This window comes from Syngnathus typhle, linkage group LG10, assembly GCF_033458585.1.
Source record: "Syngnathus typhle isolate RoL2023-S1 ecotype Sweden linkage group LG10, RoL_Styp_1.0, whole genome shotgun sequence".
In the NCBI taxonomy this organism is placed as follows: domain Eukaryota; kingdom Metazoa; phylum Chordata; class Actinopteri; order Syngnathiformes; family Syngnathidae; genus Syngnathus; species Syngnathus typhle.
This window is the reverse complement of record NC_083747.1, coordinates 4,871,705-4,889,539: the sequence shown is the minus strand read 5'-3', so window position 1 is coordinate 4,889,539 and position 17,835 is coordinate 4,871,705. Positions and strand designations below refer to the sequence as shown.

General features: G+C 44.2%; 1 protein-coding gene across 1 annotated transcript; it reads left to right on the top strand.

Moving 5' to 3' along the window:
- Positions 1–13,939: 13,939 nt before the first annotated feature.
- Positions 13,940–17,205, top strand: spaca6 (sperm acrosome associated 6). The gene is made up of 7 exons (XM_061289052.1): positions 13,940–14,135; positions 14,711–14,788; positions 14,979–15,050; positions 15,363–15,434; positions 15,766–15,869; positions 15,967–16,123; positions 17,024–17,205. The coding sequence occupies exons 1-7, from the start codon at positions 13,940–13,942 to the stop codon at positions 17,203–17,205; spliced, it is 861 nt and encodes a 286-aa protein (XP_061145036.1).
- The last annotated feature ends 630 nt before the right edge of the window (positions 17,206–17,835 follow it).

The following is a 17,835-nucleotide window of genomic DNA, read 5'->3' as shown; positions in this document are numbered from 1 at the left end:
TCTGCTATAAAGGGCGGCGGACGCAGAAAGCGGGAGAAGGATAGCTGACACTGGCACAATTGCGAACGTACGACACACTGGGAAATAAGGTAGAGGCGGTGGGGGAGCTGTAGAAATTCTTGGCACGGAAATGCTGATGGAGGGTGGCTCGAGGGTAAGAGGCGAGCGATAGGGATTGCGAGTGTTGAGCGGTGGCGGGGTGGCAGGAGGGTCAGAGTAAGAATAGGATCAGGATAACAATCAGAAACAATAGATTGAAAGTCTTGCCCACCAATGCCATTGTATGTGTGTGTGTTTTTTTTTAGCCGCAAAGTTCAACAAGAGGTCAAATGTGACAAATCTCTGTCTTCCAATGCATCAACAATTTTTTCCAGTGCAGCAAAACGACACGTGGCTTTGCGTTGAAAATGCATCAATGCGAGACGGGATTCACGGAACCAAAGATGGATGACGTTGCGGCAGCCACCGGTTTTGTTCCTTCCTGCTTGATTGTATTAGACTGACTGACTAATTGCACTCTTGTCAAAATGCTGTCAAACATTTGCTGTCTGCTCTAATATGACCTTCCTAAAGTTTTGCTTTTTGGTGCCGAAGACAGTTGTAGGGACAGTGCCGTGCTACGTTCGAGCAGCTACAAGCTAAGGCTCGCGAAGGTTTAAGCATAGTCTTGTCTGGTTAGGATGCTCAGTAATTGCTAACTAACACCAGCCAACAACTTCATCTTCCAGACTGCGTGACCTTGAAGGTCTTCAAATACTGCTACCGCTAACAAAGTCCCCGGTGTCTCGCCTGGAGTAACAATGAGGCGCAGTCACCGGTAGAGGGCAGCAGATGGCTAGAAATACATGAGCACCTATGAATGGACGTGGAGTCCAACCTTTTAGTAGTACGTCAACTGCGTGAGAGTTGTAAATAGGTGGTTTATTCATTGTTGTTAAACATGTCACTCGGTGTGTAATTTATACCATTCTGGTTTTCCACTTAGTCATGTGACCCTGCAGCAAATGAAAGAATCAAATCTGCCGCTGACGTAGAGAGCAAATGGTTGCTTTCCAGCACGTGCCTTAAAGTAAATCGAATATTTGATCCGCTAAACGAAGATAGTTTAGCCTTTCTCCACTCTGTGCCCTGGGGGGGTGCAGTTCGACCGTCTGTGCTCTGCAGTGTGAGGTAGTTGGTTGTATTGTTTCGCATAATAAACAGCACGGAGATAACGGTACAACCTTCTAGCTTTCCCTGCGGAGTCACTTCTTGCCACGTCTAATGTACCCCCGGCCGAGAGGTAAGTATGTTGTTACTCTGCCAGCGCATCGTCTTTTGGATAACGCCGTGACTCATTCAGTCGTAACCTTGCGCCTGTTATCCCCTCCGGGCTTCACGGTAGCCGCTGCACAGCCATCGAGAAGTAGTTTTCATTCTTTTTGTCATGAGCCTAGCAATTTGTCACAGTTGTTTTGCTTGGTGGCAGATTAGGCTTGAGGCCCGTCCCACTGCAGCGCAAACATTTTAGAGAAAACAACCGAGAGCCTCCCACGGACTAGCCGTGTACGTTATATGAATATTGTTGGTGCTAGGCTGTAAATAGTTTTTTTTTAACGATGTTATAGAAAGTAGCGTGGCCTTGTCAATGACTTTGTGCTTTCCTGCTGCCACGGTCGTTGACGTGGCTCCGCACAAGCCTTAGCGCCGTCCCCGGCAAAACCCTGCAGACTCTCCCTCTTGCTAATTTATTCTGGTTTTCAACCCAATAACCTTACCTCCTCCTCCCTCCTCCTATTTCCTCACTTTGTCAGCTTGCAGCGACTGTAGTGCATTATAGCCGTCTCTCCTCCCACCTCCCTGAAAAGGGGCATCGGTAAGAATAGTGCTGATTCGGCACCGGCGGTCGTCTTTATCATCCCTGCAGCATGCCGCCCTCCTGCCAGCGGAGACAGATGAACACCTGACAGTAGTGAGGCGTGTGGGCCAAGGATAATGAGCACGGCGGAGAGAGAGCAGCAACTCTAAACGTCTGGCTCATTGTCTAGCCGTCCGGCATTTAACGTCATTTATGTATTATTTTTCATTCATGCGCCTCGTGGAAGTTGGCACCCAGGAGTCCAGCGCAAACCGTCCTCCAACGGCTGTCTACGTTCTTCGGGGATAAAATGAGCGCGTCACCACCCTGAGACAGACAAGGCAGACACCATCCCAGACTGATGATGTCATCCCTGTGGAGCACTCCCAGTGCTTTGTCTTTCTCAGTGCCACTGCGGAGTGCAGCCGCAGGCGTGCACACACTCACAAATACACACCATGACACACACCTGGCTGTCACATTCTCGATGTGACCGGGAGTTATGCTCCGACCTCTGAGAATTGCCTTTGCACAAGGTTTTTGGGACAAAATGGCTCCCATGATAGCTGCAGTCTTGCAAAGAAGCCAATGTGGCAGGACACACACAGACGCAGCGAGCAAACTCTTGTCGTCTTTAATCCGGGAGCTAATGGCGTGTGCTGCTGCATGATCACATATTGCACAGAACTCCAGTCAGCCCTTTTATCAGATTGAGATGAGCAGACATGTATCCAGACAGTAGCTTCACGGTGCGAGACTAAACCTGAACGTAGATGAACTTGCATAGCACGTAATATAGCATATAATATATATATGTAGGCTGCGTCATGAATATTCATCCGGCAGTATGCATGTGTAGATTGTTTTTCTGTCAGGCAGAGGAAAAAGGGTTGGCATCATCGGCCTTGCATATTTATGAGATCCTCGTCTGGAAGCATTTTTAACAGAGTTGAAGATGAGTTTGTCTTAACTGATTCCATTCTGTTTTGGGGAAATTCTCGCTAAATCTTGTTTTGTTGGCTTCTGGTACGTTTGGGTTGTTCTTTTTTGTTTTTTTTTGCTGGTGTTAAACACAGAGCCCAAGAATCTACAGAGAAAAAGAGTTGAGAACAATTGCTATTCTGCAAATCTTGGTTCAACACATTGAAAGTCTGCTCATGTTCTGGTCAGAACACTCTCAAGCTATCCATGATGCTTACGCCAAGTGTAACATCTCAATCCTATAAGAAGGTTAAAAAAAAAAAAAAAAATGTCATTTTCCAGTTCGCCTGAAGGGTGTTTGATTCTTTTAACCTTCACGGTCAACAACTCCGATATTAGTGTCGTACTGAAATTACTCTAGACTTGAATGGGAAGCTTCACAAGAAAATGTTTTTTTTAAAAAAAGTGAGCAGAACATGCGCATCAAGTTCATTTTCTTTTTCACTCGCACTGAATATGTTCAGAGTAAAATTTTCATCGTCACTTGCTGATGATGTGTGTTGACCGACATTAGCACCATGGAGTCGCATGACGTAATGACATTACGATTGGCGTGCAAGCGGCAGCAAATATCAGCCCTGAAGCTTCTCTCGCGCTTGCTATTTTTCTCTCAATTTTCATACTATTAGAGGATTCTGACCCTCCCCCTTCATCCCTACTTTCTAGCTAGCGGCTTTGCGCCCCCTCCCTCATCGTTCTCTCACACGTGCATGCGCACTCTCGCTAGGCCTCACGCAAATACACACATCCGTGCACTCGTTGCACCCTTTCCCGCCCTCCGTCTCTCGTCTCACGTGCGCACGCGCAAACACATGCGAGTCGCTCACTGACTGGTGTGCGCAGACGTGCGGTTGAGAGAACAGAAGGGGGGGGGGTGACACAGAGAGCGAGATCTCGAGAGAGAGAGTGAAAAAGGAGGAGGGGAGAAGTCGTGTGATGCAAAGAGGCGCGTGGCGGCGGCGGCTAAATGCAACACGGAGGGGAAATGATTTTGCGTGCGTGCGCGTGTGCGTGCATGTGTGTGTCGCCTTCCAAGTGTTGAATGTCCTGTGTGATGAATAGTTTGCTGGTGTTTAAGTGAGCGTGATGTCTTTGTCATTTTGCTTTTTTTTTGCAGCAGCAGCAGCAGCAGCGGCAGCGGCAGCGGCAGCCCTGCTGAGACAAAAGGTTGCAGTGGTGCATGGATGTTTGTCAGGTAGGCAGACGCACAACAGCCCAACACTGCAAACGCAATCAATATTCCCTTCCCGTGAGCTACCTGCCGCTGGGCTCGCCATCTGGCGTAGAGCAGCGGGAAAGAGGAGACACACTTCTGCGAGGAAAAAGTCCCGCCGGAGGGTAAGTCGCTCTTTGTTTACGGTGGTGCATCCTTGTTTTTTTTTTTTTTAACATCATTTGTCAATGTGATTGGAAACGCCGCGCGGCTTACAACCCCTCGAATCCGACACTCGAAGGAGCGCGATCGAAAAGGCGGCCCCCGCTAATGTTGCAAAACGTACGTCGTGTCACTTTTTTTTTGTCGCCCGCTCGTTCTTGTTGAGATGAATCTGAACAAAGTCACTAACGCGGTTGGGCTTCCTTCCCAGATGTGACACAGCTGCCTCGACTGCTCCCTCCAACATGAAGGAAGGCGCAGAAGGATGACAGGTTGGTTACGGTCAGGCCCGCCAAGACCACCTGTACGCATGAACACAAGCGTGCATTGCCATGTCGAGCGTTTCATGTTATGACATCAGACGTACGCCAATTAAACGTGTGTGTGTGCGTTGCACACAGCCGTCGCCCCGTTTTCTGCTTTGAGCGGGGCGCCGGTTTGTTATATTCTTAATTGGACTGGCTCAGACTCAGGCCCATGTTCGAGATGACTTGAACGGTAAATCCTTGATCTTAAATGTTGTTTTTATTTTCTTAGCAGACAGCTGCGGAGCCATTGATGCAATGTGTATTTTTTGATAAGGTAAGGGTGATGTCGTCAGCTTTTTTTTTTTTTTTTCTGTCACCATTTAGATCGCATTTCACCTCACTTGAACGTCTGTTAGACGGCGCTATGTGTCAATAAAATGACATTTATTCTCCGGCTTTGCAGCTCCTCCTAATATTCACGTGCCATGATTTGCATTAGCCGTTCATGAAATGGCCCGGCGGCCAGCAAAATGGACACCAAGACGACGGACACGATCATACCGAGATCGCTGTCTTAGTGTTTCAACTGAGGCGACGACTCGCCAACGTGAGCTGCAGGGAACAACCAAGAGACGGGTCGGTCGGTGCCGCAGCATCCGAAAAGTGAGATGAGGTCACGTCTTTGTCTCGGCGCTGCGGCCGTCGTTAGTCTTTCCCCCTTTTCCTGTCGTCGGCATCATACCGGCAGTGGCTGTTTTTTTTTTTTTTTTTAATTTGCCAGTATGCCCCTCTGTCCCTGAGACCCTTAACCTGTGAGGTCAAAGCAGGTCACAGGTGAGGTCCTCGGGAACAGGGCTGCATTCAGTTTCAACGCTCCTTCCAAAGCTGCATTGTCGTATGAGATCCAATGTTTTTTAGAGTCTCTTGATTTTAGAAAATGTCACATTAGAAACTCCTGCAATCAAAAACCTCACAGAGTGAGCCCAAATCACGGCTGGGGAACCTTTTTCCAATCAAGGACCGTTGATGACGTCTTCCAAAGGTTTTCGATCGAAAAAAGCATCCCATGGGATCTCAGCCATGTGTTCGTCCTGCACTTTTTGAGTGTCTGGCGGCCAAGTTTGGATCGCACGGTAAAGGCCAGACAAAGGTTGTCAGGGGGGGCGACTCACTTGGCTGGCTTTGTGACATACACCCTAAGCAGGGCCAAGGAAGACCGCCAGGAGTCGCAACCCCGCCAGTTTTGTCATCATGGTGCACTTTTATCCATTTGTACGTTTTGCTCTGTTGTCAATAAAAAAACGACAAGTTGTGATGCAAAAATTTATTCATGTCTTGTTTTAAAACTTTTTTTTGTGACCATCAGAGACAAAAGTAGCGAAATCCACAAGACAAAAATTGCCATTATATATATATTTTTTCCAATGTCAGCATTTCCCCTCCCCGTTTTAAGACACCTCTACTAAAAATATTTAAGGAATCTTCATTTATTATTATGGTTTATGTTGTTTAGCTACATTTCTACATACCAATCCTACTTATCTCTAAATCTCCAGCTTCACTATATTGTTAAATGGCTGCAATGTTTAACCTATATAAAATGTGTTTGCTCTGATATACCTGCAGTTTAGTAAATAAACACTTCCAAACGCTGTTGTACAAAAATCACTAGTTGTTAGAAATGTATGAATGTGCACATTCTTAAGTTGTAGGACATTATGAGATTCAATCAAAGTGCCCTTGGCAGTGCTCTCTCTCTGTCTCTCTCTCTCTCTCGCACACGCGCACACGCGCACACGCACACACGACACTACACACTTGGGATTTTCCCTAAAGGTTTCCAAACTTTGGCAGTCCAACAGTCGACTTTTGGCTCATATTGATTGCCTTGTCTGCAGCGAGACAGATGAAGGCATTAGTAGCGCGTTCACCCTGCCACTGGAAATATATTAAGTTGGTGTATTAGGCGCCCTGTCTGGTTGCCATGGCGACACACCATAGTGAGGCGGGAGGATGGTAGACAAGTGGGGGATACAGGATGTGATGAGGCGTGCGGCGTGATTTGTAGTCCCGCCGGCTCACTCGCTCTCCCCCCTTCACTTGTGGCCTCGCTCACCTCTTCCTCTTGCCTCCCTGTTGTCCCTTTCCTTGTGTAGATAATTGCATGATTGTGTATTGTGCTAAAAGAATGTCCCGCACGGCTACCGTAGCTGAGACGAAGAAGCTGCTCTCGCTCCCCGGAGGTAACGCAACCAAGTGATAGATTTGGTTCTCTGAATCCTCGTGTGAGTTTATTAAACTGCTGTCCTCTGAACGTATGGTGCTTGCTTCGACGCACATAACGACATGGTGTCAGAAGACGTCTCGGACCTGCCCTCTGTGTATTGAGTGGTGTTTTTTTTCTTCGCCGTGCTCCGAAGTGCGAGGGGAATTAAGTGAAGGCTGACTATGGCGGAAGGATTTCGCAGGCCAGACCCTCTTGTTTTTGAAGGAGACGTTGCCGAGAATTGGCGTATTTTTGAAAGTGAATATGACATTTTTATCGAGGCTGCACACGCGGATAAACCTGCCAAGACAAAAGCGTACATCCTCCTCAACCTTGCAGGAGCAGAAGCCATTGAACGGGAGCGTTCATTTGTATACGCTGCGGAAGTTAGAGCGCCAGGAGAAAATGGAGCCGTTATGGTCCCGGCCGAGTCTCGGGAAGACCCCACGTGTCTCAAGCGAAAATTTCGAGAAATGTGCAATCCACAACACAACAAGACGATGGAAAGGCACAAGTTTCACACTCGAAATCAGAAGCAAGGTGAGACTATTGAATCTTTCATCAGTGATTTGAAGATAAAAGCAAAGAGTTGCCACTTTGCAGAGCTCACGGACGAATTGATTTGTGATAGAATCGTGTGTGGCATCAACAACGACAGTATAAGAAAGGCTCTGCTACGCGATAGTGACTTGACCCTCGCTAAGGCAATTTCTATCTGCCGTATTTATGAAATGACCGAGGAAAACACAAAAGCATTAACTCTGCAAGTAAACCCTGTGGATGCGCTACAACAAAGCTCCAATAGAGGACTGTACAGGTCAAGAAATAAGAAAGCAAATCAATATGATTCAAAGAACATCACTACTTGTGATCATTGTGGAGGCAGCCACCCAGCGCAAAGGGATAGATGTCCAGCGTTTGGCTTGAAATGTCACAAATGTGGAAAGATGAATCATTTCAAGGATTGCTGCAAGTCAAAGCCAGCGTATCACAACACAGAAAGAAAGAGTTTCACAAAGAAAAGCTCCACTAGAAGACCAGTGTATCACGTGAAGGTCGAGCAAGAGAAAGAATACACCGCTGATGATGATACATACTATGTAGATGGAATTTCTGTGGACACTATCAATGCACATATGAAAAATAGAGATGAAGGCTTTGTCACTCTGCATGTGCACGGGAAACCCATCGAAATGAAGATTGACACCGGAGCGAAATGTAATGTAATGGCTAAGGACATGTTTGTACAACTCTCTGAGGGGAACATTATTCCCTGTGGCAAGTCTACAAATCTAGTGGCTTATGGCGGCAGCAAGATCGAAACTGCAGGTCTTGTCTCACTGTCATGCTACTTGGATGAACAGCAACACACGCTACCCTTCTTCCTCGTGGAGCGTGATGTTATTCCACTTTTGGGATTTCGTGCATGTATGCGTCTCGGACTTGTCACATTCAGCCCTCACGTCCACCAGGTCGGCACGGAGACTATTACAGACTTTGTCAAAAATATCAAAGAGAAATACAAAGATGTGTTCAGCGATGAATTAGGAGAACTGCCAATCACCTACTCCATGGTAGTAGATCCAGCTGTACGGCCAGTCGTGCGTCCAGCGCACCGTGTCCCCTTGGCGATGCAGGCCCGCGTTAAAGCTGAACTTGATAACATGACAAGCAAAGGAGTCATCTGCCCCGTCTCTGAGCCCACGGACTGGGTTTCATCGATGGTAGCAGCACACAAGAAAGACAAAGAAGAGATACGACTGTGCATCAACCCAAAAGACTTGAACAATGCTTTAAAGAGACCCCACTATCCGATGCGTAGTGTGGAAGACGTAGCCAGCAAAATGTCAGGTGCCACCCTGTTTTCGGTGCTTGATGCCAAGAACTCCTTTTGGCAAATAAAGCTAGATCAAAAGTCATCCATGTTGACAACATTCAGCACACCTTTTGGGCGCTACCGATTTCTCCGCATGCCATTTGGCATCAACTCAGCAAGTGAAGTTTTCCAAAGCTCAATGGAACAACTGTTTGCCGGTTACCCATGTGCTGTCATAGTCGATGACATCATTGTGGGAGGTCGCGATGCTGCAGAACATGATGCTAATCTGAAGAAAATATTGGATCGTGCACAAGAGATCAAACTTAGACTCAACTCTCAAAAGTGCAAGTTTCGGCTCGACCAAGTCTGCTATGTTGGTCACATATTCACAAAAGAAGGTCTGAAAGCCGATCCAACGAAAACAGAAGCCATCACGGAGATGCCGGTCCCGCAAGATGCCCTAGCTGTGCAACGATTCCTGGGCATGGTGAACTACTTGGGGAAGTTTATCCCAAATCTCAGCGACATTGCAGCACCACTCAGGCAGCTCACTCACAAAGACGCTGCATGGTGCTGGCTCCCCCAACACCAACAGGCATTTGAGGAATTGAAGTCATGTCTATCCAGCTCACCTGTCCTTTCTTATTTTGATGTAGGGAAACCTGTGATGCTAACATGTGATGCATCCCGTTATGGGTTGGGTGCAGCATGTTTACAAGATGGAAAGCCAATTGCGTATGCATCTCGCACATTGTCAGATACAGAAACCCGTTATGCGCAAATTGAAAAAGAACTCCTTGCTGTTGTTTTTGCATGCACTAAGTTTAAGGACTACATCTATGGCAAGCACACTGTCATTGAAACAGACCACCAACCTCTGGTCACTATACTGAAGAAGCCGATCCTCACAGCTCCAGCTCGTCTGCAGAGGATGCTACTTCGTCTACAAGCTTTTGACATCACCTTGGTTTATAAAAAGGGCAAGCAAATGTACCTTTCCGACACCCTGTCAAGAGCCCCAAACGGTAAAGTTTCTGAATTATCTAGTGCTCACAGCTCGTTTGAAGTCATGTCAGTCAGTTTTATCTCGACAGCCAGGCTTGAAGAGCTGAGAACACACACTGCCAGTGACCAAGTGCTTCAAACTCTTAGCAATGTGATCCAGAATGGATGGCCTAACAAAGAACGTCAGGCACCGCTCTCTGTCCGCCCATACTTTCCATACAGAGACGAGTTGGTAGTGGAAGAAGGTATTGTTGTTAAAGGACACAGACCTGTCATACCAATCTCACTGCAACAAGAGTACATCCAAATTATGCATAGAGGTCACCCAGGCCTTGAATCAACTAAATGTAGAGCCAGAAGTACAGTGTTTTGGCCCAACATGAACACGGACATCACAAAAGTACTACTGTCTTGTGCTGTATGCAATAGCACACGACCACACCAGCAAAAGGAACCGCTGAAAGCTCATCCTGTCCCTACCCTGCCATGGTCTACGGTCGCAACGGACATTTTTGAATGGCATGGTCAACAGTATTCAGTCCTTGTTGACTCTTACTCGGGATGGTTCGAAATTGATCTGCTTCGTGATTTGTCTTCAGCTACAGTGATAAAAAAGCTAAAGAGACATTTTTCTGTTCATGGAGCACCCCATACACTGATTTCTGATAATGGCAGACAATACACTAGCCAACGATTCCGCGACTTTTCCAAACAGTGGGACATTACGCACGTTACCAGCAGTCCCGGATACCCGCAGTCGAATGGATTAGCCGAGCGTGCCGTCCGCAGTGCCAAACAGCTCATGGAAAAGTCACACCGAGATGGAACGGATGTTTTTCTCAACCTGCTCAACCTCAGGAACATTCCTCGAGACAGCACGCTTGGATCACCTGCACAGCGTCTCATGTCTCGCCAGACGCGTTCTACCTTTCCTGTCAACAACACTCTGCTTGTGCCTGCAATAAAGGGTGCAGGACAAGTGGCTACTCAGCTTCAAAGGAGAAGACTTGTTCAAAAGCAGTACTATGATGCAACAAGTCGCCCTCTGGTGCCACTTGTGAGAGGACAAATTGTCCGGTTACAGACTGCAGAGGGATATGACCGCCTCGGGAAAGTGGTTCAGGCTTGCAAAGAGCCGCGCTCCTACATCGTTGAATCCAACGGAGGTATCTACAGGAGGAATCGCCGTCACATCCTTCCTGTTGCTGAACCAACCCCACCTTTGCACGCCGACTCTGACCATCACTCTCAACCACCGGTTCCGAGTACGCCAGACCCTCTTCTATCCAGTCCACATGCCCGACCGTCTCACTTCTCTCAACCATCTGCTCACTACTCCACCAATGAGCAATCGACAACATCTCCAGCTGACGTGCCCACCCGAGTGTCACACAATTGTTCTGCTTATGTGACTCGCTCAGGTCGGATTTCTAAGCCGAATCCGAAGTACAAGGATTGAACTGCATGTTTGTTAGTTGCGTTTTGAAAAAAAAAAGTTAAGCTCTAAGGTTGTTTACATACTTGTTATTATTACCAAGTGTACCTTCGTGCATTTCCAAGAGGAATAATTTGTTAATTCAGTAAGTTTTATGCTGCCAGTTTTACGCAGACTTGTTTATTTGTAGACTGTCACGTCACATTTGTATATTACAGTTTTTTAGTTAACAATATTTTTTATAGAGGCAATGTTCTAAAAGGAGAGGATGTAGATAATTGCATGATTGTGTATTGTGCTAAAAGAATGTCCCGCACGGCTACCGTAGCTGAGACGAAGAAGCTGCTCTCGCTCCCCGGAGGTAACGCAACCAAGTGATAGATTTGGTTCTCTGAATCCTCGTGTGAGTTTATTAAACTGCTGTCCTCTGAACGTATGGTGCTTGCTTCGACGCACATAACGACACCTTGCCTGTCCGCCTTTATCTGTTCATTTTACATCATTTGCTCGCTGCCATCAAGAACGTGCTTGGATTTCTCTGATCCTTCTGGAAGACCCGTTAGACATCATGGCCTTATTTATTTCTTTTGAAGCCTTCTTACCGACATGTTTCCTACTTCATCCACGTCATATACATCACATTAACCCCCCGACGCGCCCGCCCCTTGTAGAAACCCATCTTCAGCTCCAGCTCTCTGCTCTGCAGTAAAAGTGGTGCATTGAGGTATACCGGAGAAGACAAAAGACGCAAGGGACGCGTCGGGAATGCACCCTTTGTAATTACCCATGTGGAGCCACACTTCATTAAGCGAGAAAATGTTCAAAGATTACACTCGATGAGGGGAGGAAAATCAAAGTGGGCTTGCTTATTTGTGAGAAGCAGGATAATGCCATTTGTCATTCAAACGTAAGAAGAAATTTTGTGAATAAATCGGCCTACTGAATTGTCAGGCTGTTTCTCTTCGTCGCTTCTCAAATTGCAGATGAATGCAACCCTGTACTTGACTGAAGTTGTGTTTATATCAGGGTCCGGGAGGTTTTTCTCTTTTCCACAGGGGGGCAGCCGTTAGCAGAATGGCGGAGGACCTACAGGTGTGACTGATCCCAACAGGTATGGCTGTTCGTTAGAGGAAGGCTTTTAAGGAGCGTCCTGCCAATCGGCTCGTCTCCTGAGTGTCTGCCTATGTGATCTCCTCTACGGCTGTTCCTCTAGCAATTATCCAAGTCAACCCTACTCGAACTCTGAGTCTTTGTTGTCCCTTCCAGCCCTTGGGTCCCCCTCCACGGACCTCCGACCGGCTCCACTCTGCTCGGACCGAACCGCCATCACAGCTCCGATTCTGTACCCCTACCTCGGACCCCCAGCGCTATTGCGTCCCTCACTCCCTTCAATTAAATACTCCACATCCATCTGGGACTCCTGATTGGTTTCTGCATGTGGGTCATACAACTCCCTTAAACTATGACAGAAAGCAGATCAAATGTGGCTGACTAAGTAAGTACAGACTCAGAGCAGGTTGGATTTGTTTAACTGAAGAGAAAGCAACAGCTATGTGTACATTTTTTTATTACTTTATACGGACTTGCATACTTTCATATCAATGTGTAAATGAATATGATATTTTCACCATGCATTGCAGTTTCACATACGCTGTGCTGCGTTACTCTTTATGACCACTAGAGTGCCGCCTTGTGTCACGAAACCAATCAATTGTTGACTTGACAAAAGCAAGAACTTTAAAATAATAATTATTGGCACTGCTTCATATTTGAGTAATAGTCAAATGTCATCTGGCGTGTTTTTATTTGCACCTCTTAGCTTCATGTTCCTTCTCTTTTTTTCAATTATTTGCACGGAGGTTTCTATGCGGTTGTGTTGAGCCGAATCTCCGGAGGCCCTTCCTGTTATTAACTGTAACCTTGATTGCATTACAGAGTCCTTAAACAAGCACTTAATTTTCTCTAAGCGTCCTAGGTCGTTCGGTTCATTTATCGGTGTCTTTATTTGCTCGTTTTCCATGCTGTGCATCACCTTGCTCAATTGATTTCCCCTGTTGGCATGGCATTTGCGCTGCTCCAACACATTATGCTGCAAGCGAGGAACAATCAAACCGGGGACAATTGTGATTTAAAAACATTTTTCAGTGTTAGACGCATCGTTAGTAATTCAAGCAAGCATCGTTCCACTTTTTGCAACCCAGGGTTGACAAAGGAAAGGCTTTAAAAGGAAAGTTAGTTTGCTGCAATGCCCGTAACAAAATGCTTCACCTGTATGAAAATCAAACTGTGCAAGTTATTATATACTTGAATGAATAAATACATTATAAATAAATCAAATGCATGTATTAAACTTATGTAAGGGACTTATTTTTTTTCTTTAGCAAGTTTGGCTTCAATCATGTCATCAACCCGTTGACGGTCAAGGTAACATTTTTCAAAGGAATACACTGACAATAACTTGTTTTACGGACATGACATCCATGATGGATGTCTTTTGAATATTTCATTGAATCGTTGATCCAAATATGAGCAATTGTGGAGATAATTATGTAACAAAATGCATGTGCTGTGACATTGTTTTATTAATAAGGAATTAAAATAAAACAAAGTCGCTAAGAGTAAAATACTGTAGACTTCTCATTCAATGTTTAATAATATTATTGGATCTTTTAATGAAAAATAAAGCACAAGGTACTGCCGCTTACAAATGGTTTTACGAAATATTTTTGTATAGATTAAATCCTACAAGAAACTTTATTAGTGACACAAAATTTCCCCCAAAGGTCAAAGAAAACGATTATAAGTATTGTACTTTATACTAAGAAAACGATTATATAGTATTATACTTTATAGTATCTATTGATACAAAGTGTGACGAAGTGACGTCACGGTGACGTCACGTTGGAGTTAACGTGCGTATAACGCTCCTTTTATTGGATTTGCCCAAATTTTCATGCACAAGAATATTCAAAAATGTACGCATTGGTTTTGTGCCTTTTGTTTCTACGTGTGGTGTGTGACCTTTACGACGAGGACGAGGGCTGCAGCCAATGCTTAGTAAAACTAGAATTGAAAACTAGCGTGTGTCTAAAAGCGAAAGACGTGGGTCGTTGCTTCGAAAAATTCAATGTGTTTAACAGTGCCGAAGTTGTTCAAGCCAGCAGAGTCGGTATGGACTCCATTTAAAATACTTGCACGGTCTAATGCAGGAGTACAAAAATATCATCTACAGTATATAGTCATGAACAAATGTTTTTAGGAAATTATGGATTTTGTCATAATTGTGAGTATTTTTGGTGGGGGTGGGGCTCCTTTGCATGAGAAAAGAAAATATATCTGCTCACAACTGAACAAAAAACCTATGTACTGAAATAATGATGGTGTCAATTCATAAATTGATTTAACCGGTACTATGTCTGCATCCATTTACAGAATGGCAACAGGTAGGTGGATATACGCAGGCTTATTTTTCCTTCTATCAAATGAAAGTGCATTTAATTATGCTGTTTGTCACAATATGTCAACGGTAGATATCAACAAATACTTGGAATTTTTTATTGGACAAATTCAATGACGTGGTTTTCGACAGACACACTTTTAGCCTCCATCGTGCTTCACAACATGAGCTTGTTTCTTTTTAATTTATTATATGGTCATTATTGATTGTGGATGGGGGCTGTATTTGCTAACGCCTTTCACAAATAATCTTTGGGCAGCACTATTTGTGTGTGTGTGTGTAAACAGAGAAAACCCACGTGGAACCACTGAAGGCGATGTTGGCGACGAAGCTGAAAAACCTGGATGAGAGGATAGAACACAATGGTAAAGAAGATAGCTAGGCTTGTACCATTCAATACATTATTATTCAGTCAATTAATTCTGCTCCAAAATGACGTGAATATAGCTGAACAATAACATTTAATTTTGTTACTTAATTGCCTTTTACTGTAGTTACAAAATGACACTGGCATTGCAGTGTGTGTGTGTGCATGTGTGTGTTCGTTCCTCTCAGACCCGGAATTTCTAGAAAAGCTGCAGTCAGAAGTAGACGATTTCATCGCTGAAGCCTCCAAAATGCCTCGAGGTGAGACATGGTCTCCTCCCTTTCCGTTCATCTTTTCATCCATAGTGATGCCCATGTTGAGTCATTTTAGCTCCCTCTCATCTCTGTGCTTTCACTGTAATAGGCTAGTTATGTTATCACCATTTTTCATGCTCTGTGGAGAAGACAAGAACCTGTCAGGTCGAACAACTCGTGAGTGTCCGGTTCTAATCCCAGCAATCTGTTTTTTTCCTTTCAGGCCAATGCACCCCCCCATGTGGTTAGTGTGAACATCCTCTCGAAACGTTGCACAGGGCATTATGACATATTTTAATTTTTTAATCCATCTATCAGGGTTCCAGGATGGAGTGTTCAACTGTATTCCATGCAGGCTCGAACCCTGCGATCTCCCTCTTGACTGTCCAGGTGAGAAGAAAAAAAAAAAAAAAAAAAGTCGCAATCCTCATTTGACGCATCCTTACATAAGTCTGATTTCACGCTCCCAAGCATCCTGAAAACTCTCCGCTTTTGATCCTTGAAATGCTCTTAGTGCCAAATCGGGATTTGCAGAAAGCAACTTGAGGCGAGGTTCTCTATCCCACACACTGTTTTCAATTTAAGCTTCTTTATGCAAGGTGACAGTTGGCTTCGACGCACTCTGGTATCATGTCAACCCCTGTACAGCACGACTCACTTCCACTCTTCCCCCTTCAAAGGTGACAAATGTACATCTTGTGTGTGCTTTTGTCTTTTTCAGTCCAAAACAGAAGTGTGGAAGAGGGCAAGCCAATCCAAATGTTGTGCGAAGCCGCGTTTAAATTACCCCCAAACACGGAGAACGTCTGGAGGTTTGCAGATTTTGTAAGTTTCATCTCTGCTGTGACTTCACTCACAGCCGCTGCAGTTAAGAACAACGCAATAGAAGACATTACACAAAATGAAATGAATCCGATGTTAGTTGAGGACGCAGGAGATAGAGATGTTTGAAGACGTGGTAGAAGGAAAGGACAATTTATTCGCCATCTCATCGGCTACAAAGGACCATCAGGGCACCTACCAGTGTGAGGTCCTCGCCAATGAAGTATCTGTCGTCAGGATTTACTACTTTCTCAAAGGTAGGAGAAACACATGACATGAGATACCGATCTGTGAATAGCGAATGCGATTTTATAATATTACCGTATTGGGTGGAGTATAAGATGGTGGTTTTTTTGCATTGAAATAAGACTGATAAAGTGGGGGGAGTCTTACATTCGGGGTCTAGACGTTCTGCCCATTCACAACGCTAGATGGCGCCAGATATCCTCAAAGCGTCACGGAGAAGAGAGATCTCAGCTACGCAAGTTTAAACCAGTTTGCATTATTTTATTGCAATGTTTTTCCTTATTCAGATTTGTTTCAAAACCAGTTATAGTTCGACTTCACTTTGATGGTTATAGCAATTTTGTTGTTTTATCACAGTAGATTGGTTTATTTATATTTCAAAAAACATGCCATTCATTTACAAATGTGATTGCACTTTAGTTTACATATTTAAACTTTCTAGATATTAAGATGTGATAGACAGTTTTTGCATGAATTGAATGAGGCAAAATAACATGCTGTTTCTCTCGAATATGTTAATATAATCATTTGTTTCAGATGTACTGTAATTATATTCTGTATAAAAATGTAATTTAATGTTCAAAAAGTATTTTTTTCAAACTTGAGTCTTGAAAAAGAGGGGGTTGTCTTATATTTGGGCCTATACGGTGATGATGATAATTCTAATTATATTAATAATATCCACCCACGGGTATTATTATTATTATTATTATTATTATCTTTTGACTTTTACATAATAGCAGGGACGCTGCATCGACTTTGCACCTCTGCATTTTGTGCTACTAGTACTTTTTTTTTTATTATTATTTTTTTTATGAATGCATTTTTACTCTTTTAGTCCAGCATGCAATGTTTCCAACAATCCTTTTTTTGCAAGTGATCTCTTTGTGTTCCATTTTCTTCTCCTAAAGTGATTCCCCCAAATGTGAAATTTGGTCACTCCGAGCTGGAGAAGATATTTCAGCTGTCTCTGCTGCCTGGAGAGAATTTACATGCTGCGTCACCTCCCCCCTCTCAGCAACTCCCATCAATTGTGCTAATCAGCTTCTGCTTTACATCTTTGCTGCTCCTCTTCTGTCTCACCTTGGGGTAAGATCAGGTTATTTGCATACTATATATACTTATCTTTGAATGGGTTATTTTTTTCTGAGCCGTCAGATCCTAATTGTTATCATTGGCTTTTCTAGTGCTATCTTATTGTGGAACTCAAGTGACACTGAACACACCACACAAAAAGAAGGACCGTGATCTTGAAAGATTCAAGTAAGAATTTTGGATTGACATCTTTTATTTCATACGAATGAAATACACAAAGATTACCGAGCTACCCGTTTGCTATCAGCCAAAATCCCTTTTTTCATTTCTTCATTTAACACTTGTTGGATGCTATTACCTGAGAAAAATATTGGTGTCATCTGCAAAAATGTTTTTGTTCTCTAGATACTTTGCACATATCATTTATATACCCTTATGCCCTTATGCTTTGCTCTTTATAAAAAAAATAAAAAAATAAATCAAGGCCGTGGTTTCTTTTTTTACCGCTAGATGGCGAGAGAGACTAAGGAGCAGCGTCCACTTGAGGGGTGGTTCTGGTTTTAACAATGATATTGATAGTGATGATTAAAATAGTGCATTAGATTGAATTAAATTCATTAAATTACATTGAATTAAATTAAACCATTGAACTGAAAATTGTCAATTGAATTATCAATTTAATCGAATT

Excerpts from the sequence above, each read along its gene's own strand:
- spaca6 (XM_061289052.1), top strand. The coding sequence starts at position 13,940 with ATGTACGCATTGGTTTTGTGCCTTTTGTTTCTACGTGTGGTGTGTGAC. Across the intron at positions 14,789-14,978 it reads TGAGAGGATAGAACACAATG|ACCCGGAATTTCTAGAAAAG; the intron begins GTAAAGAAGATA and ends CGTTCCTCTCAG. Across the intron at positions 15,870-15,966 it reads TCTGGAGGTTTGCAGATTTT|TTGAGGACGCAGGAGATAGA; the intron begins GTAAGTTTCATC and ends ATCCGATGTTAG.